The 9,982-nt window shown below is 40.7% G+C and overlaps 1 protein-coding gene across 1 annotated transcript; it reads right to left on the reverse strand.

The window, feature by feature from the left end:
* Positions 1-102: 102 nt before the first annotated feature.
* On the reverse strand, positions 103-9,682 carry LOC148897684 (NAD-dependent protein deacetylase sirtuin-3). Its single transcript, XM_088996055.1, has 8 exons — positions 9,524-9,682; positions 5,066-5,242; positions 4,823-4,984; positions 3,720-3,952; positions 2,357-2,457; positions 2,132-2,293; positions 1,850-2,062; positions 103-928 (listed from the first exon to the last, which is right to left on the reverse strand). The coding sequence occupies exons 2-8, from the start codon at positions 5,227-5,229 to the stop codon at positions 830-832; spliced, it is 1,134 nt and encodes a 377-aa protein (XP_088852181.1). The 5' UTR covers positions 5,230-5,242; positions 9,524-9,682; the 3' UTR covers positions 103-829.
* Positions 9,683-9,982: the final 300 nt, after the last annotated feature.

Consider the following 9,982-nt stretch of genomic DNA (forward strand, 5'->3'; position numbering starts at 1 on the left):
GTCTGGAGTTCACTTGATAAAAATATCAGCAAGTACAATAGATGGTGAACAAAAAACTACTTTATTCTAATGAGACAGAGAAAGCACTTCTCGTCTCGGTGGGACGAAGACATGAGCACAAGAGACAAAAGGCAAAAGAGCAAAAGAGCAAAAGAGAACGAGCTCCCGCTACGACAAGTTTTTAAACATACAGAGTGGCGATCTGTTGTCCAATCAGTTGCGAACAAGTCGACCTTTCCCGTCCAATCGGTTACGAGCAACTCAGTGTTGGGCGGGTCTCAGATTGAAGTTGGAGCTGTTGCTTTTTCTCCAACGGCTATTGAACTAATAAGACTGATAGTTTTATTTAACTAAATTAGACTGAAATTAAACGTGCACAATTCATAATATATACTAAGCTAAACATGAAAAAACATATGTTTACTTAATCTAAACATGAAATAACGTAATATGTTTACTAATGTGCATAAACACTCTATCAGTTAGGAAACAAAAAAATGGTGTCGGTTGTCCTTTAATTTGGTATAGATTAATGTGTCTTTTTGCACACTTTCCCATGATGTAAACTTGACCATTTTTATTTTATCGAGTGAACATATCACTGAAAGGAAAAACATGGGTTTAATTTAAAATAAATAAAAACAAGTCAGTTTGGTTTTAAGACTCAACATGCTTTATTAAATATTGATTAAAACTGTGTTTATATTGTCATAAAACACTTAACTGGATTGTTGTCACGCGTGCTTGAAGTAGACTGGTGCAAATGTTTCAAATGGGAGGCAAACAAGCGTTAAAATTCAAACATGACGAGGATCAGAAATTCAGGCTGTCAGTTGCTCGGGCAGGACGACGCTGAGCACTTGCTGTCTGTTTCCGAGTCTGATTCCTCGCCGCCGCTGCAGCCACTGACCAACGTCGGGACATTCTGCTGAGAGGGATGGATTTGATGACACTAAGCTAAATTAGCAATCTACAGTTAAAGGACAACCGACGCCCCCGGACAAGTCGTGTCCATAATTTGTAAAATCACTTCAAATGACTTCTACTGAGCGTATTTTACAAAGATTCCACCGCATATAGCTATATTTTACGTTTTAAGACTCGCGGTGAATATTCTCGAAGTCTTGTTTTCAAGTTGATGAGGATGCCTGACGCGACGTCACGTCTGGAACGCCCCTGACCGAGAAAACGACACACAATGCATTTTGGGTACTTTGTTTGGTCTGAAAACTTCGTGTTGATTGTGAAATTAGAAGGAAAACACATAAATAACGCGATGGTGAATCGTTGTGTGTTGCACCAAGACTACTATTTGATACTAGTTGACACAAATTCCCAGCAGACAAATCAGCCCATTTCCAATGGAGCTTGGGCGCCATCTTGGGCATTTTCTGGGACGCTACATTGGAGTCCTGACGGCTCGAATTGATACGGGAGGACTTCTTTATTTGATTGCAAACATGGATGCTTTCCTCTTCAGAACTATTTGAATCAAATTCATAACTGGATGAGTAACAAGAAAGCATCTTCTCCGAATCTGAAGCCATTGTTTTGATTCTAGAGCAAGGCAAGACGTCCTGGCGTGACATCACGAATAAGGGGGCTGGACCTTCTGAAAGGACCGCCGAGGTAATTTTGAAGTACTTTTGGGACACTAACTAATTTTTATTGGTATTTTGCATTTGACTGCGTGTTTCGGGTCTTTTAGATGCTATAAAACATTTTTCTGATGTCAGTTAGGAAACAAAAAAATGGTGTCGGTTGTCCTTGAAGTTGACAATCTTTCAAGTGGCATTTTATGTGCTGTAATCACAAACTGGACACCCGAGTCATTGATTTTGAAGCCAACCTCTTGTTCCTGACTCCTCATCAACTCCACGATGTCGTCGTTCCATCCCAGCATTTCAGCGAACCTCCGCACAGTATTCTCAAGGTCCCCCAGTTCCATGTGGTCTCCCCTACGTAGCGGGACCCTCTGGAATGAACCCACGGCGTGCCAGTTGAGAAGCAGGCGTGGCACCGTGGAGCGCACAGTGTTTACCAAGCTGGCAAAAGGCTCTATCTGAAATGAGATTCGTGAAGAAATCAGTAACGTCGGAAGGTTGAGAGATCCACGAATGCCGTTGGGAACCTGTAGCGAGGTCCCCATGATGACGAGCAGGTCGGCTTTGGGGAAGTCTTTAGCATGGAAGAAGTACTTTTGGGGAAGGTCTTCGCCGAAGAAGACAACATCGGGTTTGACGGTGGCGGCGCAGAAGGTGCATGTGGGGACGTCGCCGTTCATGATGGCACGCTAGGAGAGAAATGCAGACGTCAAAAGCGGGCCAATGTGGTTTGCAGGGGGGTTCAAACGCACCTTTGCTTCCTCTGCAGGGTACGACGTGTAGCATAGGTGACAGGAAGCGGTAGCAAAACTGCCATGAGCTTCTACCAGTTTGTCATCCGGGATCCCGCACACTAAACAGACAACCATGAATTTGGAATGAAACAAGGTTGGTGAGTTCAAATCTAAAAAAAAATGGCGTTGAACATGGTGCGATTCGAAAATGCATCTCGACAAACAGAAAAGCCATAAAAACTGCCATCTAACGTGTAAAAGAGGGAAAAAAAATAGAAATCAATTAATGAATTGGGATCTTAACCACAAATGCAGTATTTGTTTCTTTTTCACATTATATCACAGGTGCCCAATTCAAGGCCCGAGGGGCCAAATCTTATCCGCAACATCATCTTATTCGGCCCGCGAAAGCAAATGATGCTTGCTAAAGTCCAAATCAAAATTTCAAATTGTCCCATATCAACCATTATTTTTATTTTAACTCATTCACTGCCAGACGTGAAAAAATATGTCGACTCCAGTGCCAGGGTTATTGTCATTGTCGCTCAAATTCCAGGACCTACAAAATATTGAGTTTTAGGACTACATAAACATTCAATGCAGCGTAAGAATCCTTCGACTCTTCTTTCATCAGAAAAAAACAGTTAATTCCTAAATTACATGGGTCGGGAGTTATATGAAAAGCTTCACATTGTATATATGTTCCAGATATCTAGCTATCTAGCTGGCTACCTAGCTATCTATTTGCATTTTATTAGCTAACTATTAGCTATCTGTTAGCAGACTGACTGCCTGGCTGGGTATGTAGCAAGCTATCTATTAGCTATATGGCACATCTGGCTATCTAGCTTGCTATAAACTATCTGTTGACTATCAATTAGCTGGCTGGCTAGCTTTCTATCTATTTGAGTTGCTTGCGGGTTGAGTGAACGCTGGCGCATGTGGCTGTTGCTGCTCACCCACAGAAGAACTTATCCTGTGACTGTAAAGTGACCTTGAGAGTTTTGAAAGGCGCTTATAAATTAAATGTATTATTATTATTATTATTATTATTATTATTATTATGAGCTTGAAACAAGGGCGGCTACCCAAAATACAATGCAATACATATTGGTTAGTGCTTTAACAACAGCTGAAGCTGGAACAAAGCGCTAACATGGGAAAAAAAGTGAAACGATGCCCTCTTGTGGAAGGAAAAACAAACATTGCCAGAGGCCATGGCCAGCACTTTATTGGCACCAAAGTATAAAAAAAAACCGGGACAAATTCGGCAATGGCGCTCTACGTCATATTTTCAATTCCCGAATAAATTTGTAAATGAGTTCATTTATTGTAGTCTCCTTGAAAGAAGCTCAACCGTATTTCCATATTAGTCACTTACATTTCTCCAGGCCGTCGATGTTCTGCGTGTACACTCGAAGCAGCAGGCCTTTGTGGTGCAGCATGCGGATGAAGTAATGGATGTAGTTAGGTCGGTGATTGCCGGGATAAAGCGCCTTTGCAAGAGTAAAAAAAGGCTGCGGGTCGTTGGAGAAATAGTCAACGTTGAAAATGGCTTCCGGATAGGGAACGTTGTATGCTTCCAAGTTGGCGTAAAGTCCTGTCCCCGGAGTTCTGCCAGTTGAAGGGAGAAGGCAATCAAATTAAAGACTTAAAGGACAACCGACACCTTTTTTTTTGTTTCCGAACTGACATCAGAAAAACGTTTTAGAGCATCTAAAATACCCAAAACACACAGGCTGATATTTTTTGTCAAATGCAAAACACCAATAAAAATGAGTTAAAGTGTCCCAAAACTACTTCAAAATGACCCCGGAAATGCCAAGTTTCACAAGGTCCCGCCCCCTTGTTCGTGACGTCACGCCAGGACGTCTTGCGTTGCTCTAGAATCAAAACAATGGCTTCAGATTTGGAGAAGATGCTTTCTTGTTACTCATCCAGTTATGAATATGATTCAAATAGTTCTGAAGAGGAAAGCATCAATGTTTGCAATCGATAAAGAAGTCCTCCTGTATTAATTCGAGCCGTCAGGACTCCAATGTAGCGTCCCAGACAATGCACAAGATGGCGTTGGAAATTGGCTGATTTGTCTGCTGGGAATTTGTGTCAACTAGTATCAAATAGTAGTCTTGGTGCAACACACAACGATTCACCATCGCGTGATATATTTGTTTTCCTTCTAATTTCGCCATCAACACGAAGTTTTCAGACCAAACAAAGTACCCAAAATGCATTGTGTGTCGCTTTCTCGGTCAGGGGCGTTCCTGACGTGACATCACGTCAGGAATCGTCACCAATTCGAAAACAAAACTTCCTGAATATTCAGTGCGAGTCTTAAAACGTAAAATATAGCTATATGCAGTGGAATCTTTGTAAAATACGCTCAGTAGAAGTCATTTCAAGTGATTTTAATAAAGATTATTATGGACACAACTTGTCCAGAGGCATCGGTTGTCCTTTTAAAAGATGGACGACAACACAAACCTAAAGTCGGGAATTCCGCTAGCGGTGCTGATTCCGGCTCCGGTTACCACCACCACGTTCTTACAGCGACCTAGCTTGATCAGGCGGGCAACAGAGGCCAAACCGCAGCCGGATTTGACAACAGGGGGACCTTTCTGACACTCTCCTAACTTCTTTTCGTCACTGTACGGACAAAGAGAACACATATTGCGAGTTTTAACAGATGTGCTAATCTGATTCTGAAGCTATCGAACCATTTCCCACCTCAAAGTTGGGCTTCTCTGCACGCTTACGCTCATCTGACGGAGGTCTTTCCCATACTGGTCAAGTCCAGCATCCTGAGATTCCGCGTTTCTGGAACCGCGGGTTATTCGCACGTGCGTAGGCCTTAGGGTTCTTTTATCTTCATCAGGCTTGGACTTTTTCATTCTGGTAAGACTCCTAAAAAAAAAAAAGTGCAACAATTTCTCATATTTTTGGTTGGGTGGAACGGATTGATGGCCTTTCAACTCATTCCAATGGGGAATATGGATTTACCGTACATTGGATTATGATTTTTGTCACAAAATAACAATTCTAAACAAATCTACAGGTAAATAAGCTGCCGGTGAATTTGATAACTTGCCATGAATCAACCTGTTAACTCATTTCCACAAGGTTCTTATGACCTCTTGGTATCTCTTTGCACCCTCATTCCTCTCAGGACATGCAGTGATACCTCGGTTTACGACCCCTTGGCTTACAAACTTTTCGGTTTACGAATGTTAAATTTATGAAAAATTTACCTTGGCATACAAACTATTTTTTGTGATACACACGGTGCTGCCACAATGAGTGATGTGTCTTTCGCGAACGAGCCCATTCTCCTGACAAGAAAATGGCGGACGGCTTTTTTTGTCCTCATTCCCCGCCCCCAGTCTTCGGTTCAAGCCACGTGATTGGTCAAGAACGCAGCAGTGAGGGGAAGTGGTTTAAACATTGAAAAGACAGGCAGACGACAGTGAGAGAGTTTCAACTTTGATAGTTCAAAGGCAGAGTGTAGACTGCAAGGTTAAAATACATGTATCCCATCAATCAGGCTCCACAAACAACCCGCACAAGCTATCTGTACACTTGATGCAAAAATGTATCAACCCAGCTAAACATAACTCAATTGATGAGGAATTAGATAAAATGATCGCAGAGAAAGCATCTACAAGGGATCATTCCTCAAGATGGTGAAAGGTTACGTTCCTCATCAAGTGTTTAATGCTGATGAAACCGGCCACTCCATTCCATCAAGCCATCGACAATCACAAATGTAAATAAAACAACTTTATTATACAGTACAGTTCATTTCTTTAATTATAATACCATAGCACATCTATTATGCATAACATAAGGTATATTTTTGTTGTTTTAAGGCTTGGAAAAATAGAAAGTAGAAAATTGTGTTTTATGGGGACCTGGGAACGGATTATTCTCATTTTAATGGTTTCCTATAGGAAATTAATTTTTGGGATACACACTTTTTACCTTACGCACTCTGGGGGCCAATTAAGTTCGTCTAGGTATCACTGTATTTGGAAAGGTATTCATGTTGAATCAACCCTTCGGTGGTCTTGACATGCTTTTAAAACCTCCCAACTGTTGAACAAAAAGCTAATGGCTACAATATATTTCGTCAACGCTACCCCCTTTTCTTTGCCTCCTGACGCCACCTTGACCCAAAAAGACTCACTTGTGAGAAAGCTACGCTAATACAGTCCACAGCTGTGGCATCTTTACTGTTCAGAGAAAAATGGAGGGGTTAGCGGGGTCAGGGTGGGGTCGAAGGAGGTGGTCTCTGTTTCACCCCCCTCCCCCTAAAGAAAAATAGATTGACCATGTGTCAACAAACCCAGCTGGGAAACAGAAAAAGATGACCCCCCCGCCTCCTCCGGTTCCCTATATGAGCAGAGATAAATGATACAGAGGCGGGATTCAATAAAGAGACGCACAGGGAGGAAAGGGGGTCCTTCTTTGCGGGGGCCAAGAGGAATTAGTGATCAGGGAAGGGGGGCACACAAAAGAAGCTACAAGCCATAAAAGTCGACTGCCTTCCCTTCATTATAAGGACTTTAATGTGGCCCCTTAGCGCCCCCCTGAGGCCGGCACAACATACAGTATTAAAAACTGTGGGACGTCTTTTGTGCTGACTTTCCTCTGTCAGATATTGCCGCTCAGTACAGCTAATAAATCAGCTGCATACTTACTTAATAAAGTGAGAATGTGATTATCAATGAAATCTATTATTATTAATATTTTATTATTAACAGCGTGCTTTTTCACCCTTGAAAAAAATCACTTCAAGCTTTCGTCACCTACATCCGGGTAACAACAGGCGGCAGAGGCCGGCCCAACAGTACAGTATTAAAAACAGTGGGACGTCTTTTGTGCTGCCTTTCCTCTTAGATATTGCCGCTAGTACATGTAATAAATCAGCTGCCTACTTAAAAAAGTGAGAATGTGATTATCAATGAAATTTATTATTATAATTTTATTATTAATAACAGCGTGCTTTTTCGCCCTTTAAAAAATCACTTCAAGCTTTCGTCACCTATATTCGGGTAACAACAGTCGCATTGGCGAGAGAAAATGGCTGAAAATGCGCTTATCGTTTTTTTAAACGAAAGAATCCTTGTATCAATGACAAAAGCTCTTTTAAAAACAGATTTGAGTGACCCTCCCCCCCCACCCTCAATCCGCCCCCCTTAAATTAACCCCTTCCATGTTCAGCCTTTCACACAGTTTGCTCTTCACGGTGGAGAAAGTCGAAGAAGGCCCGTTGTTGCCTCCTCTGTGTTGCCGCAGCACCGGACCACCAGCGGTGTCGCTGCTCATATGAGGGCTTGCGGTGATCTCATTCGGACCCCCGCATAATTGTGGGCACACTCCAGTGCTCACCATTATACCCCCCCCCCCCCGCCTTCGCTCCCCCAAAAAGATAATCCTTTTACAATTTCAGTGGGAGGAACCCTGACTCCAACATGGACAAAGAGCAAATCAGGTCAGTGTTGCTAATGTTGCATCAACAGTGTGATTTGTTAGGCCGTTTATTACAACGGCGACACACAAAAGGTCGACTGGGGAACAAATGTTTCCGCAACCTCCATTGAGCCAATATTATATTTACATTTGAAAAATAAAAATACTTTTATTTGCGAATTGAAAATATGACAGACAGCGCCATTGCTGAATTTGATCAGGTTTTGTTTTTTCAGCCATGGCCTCTGGCAATGTTTTTTTTTTTTCCACAAGGGCGAAGCATTTCCCATTTTCCCATGTATTTTTGTATTGTATGTCATTTATTGTTTTTTTATTTATTGTTTTATTATTTTTTTATTTTATTTTTTTTTTATTATTTATTTATTGTTTATTATTTTATTTATTGTTATTATTATTATGCCTTTCAAAACTCAAGGTCACTTTACAGTCACAGGATAAATTTTTCTGTGGGTGAGCAGCGGCAGCTACACGCGCCAGCGTTCACTGAACCCTGAAGTAACTTGAATAGATAAAAAGCTAGCTAGCTAATAAATAGCCAACAGCTAATATCCAGCCAGCTAGCTAGCTAATAGATAGACAATAGCTAGTATCCAGCCAGCTAGCTAGTTAGCTAATAGATAGCTAATAAATAGCTAACAGCCAGCTAACTAGCTAATATCCAGATAGTTAGATAATAGATAGCTAATAGCCAGCCAGCTAGCTAATAGATAATAATACATTTCATTTATAAGTCCTTTTCAAAACTCTCAAGGTCAATTTGCTGTCACGGGATCAGTTTTTCTGTGGGTGAGAAGCGTCAACCGCATGCACCAGCGTTCACTTAACCCTGAATAACTCAGAAAGTTAGCTAGCTAGCTAATAGATAGCAAATATATAGCTAGCTAGATAGCCAGCCAGCTAGCTAATAGATAGCAAGTATGTAAATAGTTAGCTAGGTAGTCAGATAGATCGCTAGCTAAATAGCCAGCTCAATACAATACGTTGATTGCGATCGACCACTCGATCACCAAGGTATCATTAGTTGATCGCATTGCAATGTGATGTGACATAGTCATGAATTGACGCTATACAAATAAAATTGAGTTGTTTGCGATTTTATATATATTTTATACACACATATATATATATATATATATATATATATATATATATATATATATATATATATATATATATATATTTTTCCAAGACGTATTGTAAAAACAACTCATATGTTCAATCCAATCTCTAAAATACATTTGATCAACTGTAAAATCAGGCATCACAGTAATCACCATACTTCGTGTTTTTAATTTCTGATAGAATGGTGATTCTTTAGAACTTTTTTTAACTTGGAGTTTGTTCTACAGTATTGATCAACAACTTGCGTTCGAGGCGTACAAATTCGGGTTATGTCCCTTTCCTATGAATGAAATCCATCGTAAACCGACGACCACATGTATACGGTTTTGAATAATTAGAGTGCCACCTGCTGTAATTAGGAAGTAATCGCAAGTAAATACACAAAGTACTTTTTTTACTCTTTTCCTGAACAATCAGAAATATATTGCCCACGTTAACAGCATGTGAAACTGCTCACTAAGCCATTTGAATCTCATATTAAAGAGAAACACGTACATGATAAATAGTCCTAAATTGCAGTTAAGTTTACTGTTTAGGCGACACAAATATACATTTAAAAACGATTGTAGATACCTTTTGTCTCCACCGAGCAGAACTGACGAGAGTCCAACAAGCGGCTGCGATATGATGGCGTAAAATAAATCGCCTGGAAAAAATGGTACTAAATTAACAAAGTCCAAACCGACTCGTAAAAGACTCCAAACACTGGCGGGAAAAGACGGGCCTGGGGTCACGTGGTATAGTGCTTCCGTTTTCCTTGTTTTGTTTTGTCGTGTTTTTTTGTGTGCTGAAATAACATGAAAAGCACAAAACCGAATTTTAAAATAATATGAATTTCCCCATTGTGGGACGATTAAATGATTTGTGATACTGATTATCAATGCAATGTGTGATTCTGTTTCGACCGAGAAAAAACATCATTTTCGTTTATATATATCAATGAAAAGGCTTCTTCAGCCGTCATCTGTACTTCTTCGAAGGTGTCGGACGTTTCGCTTCTTATCCAAGAAACTTCGTAAGAAGCGAAACGTC

Source organism: Hippocampus bargibanti, linkage group LG05 (assembly GCF_051943395.1).
Source record: "Hippocampus bargibanti isolate YZ-2025 linkage group LG05, ASM5194339v1, whole genome shotgun sequence".
Taxonomy (NCBI): Eukaryota; Metazoa; Chordata; class Actinopteri; order Syngnathiformes; family Syngnathidae; genus Hippocampus; species Hippocampus bargibanti.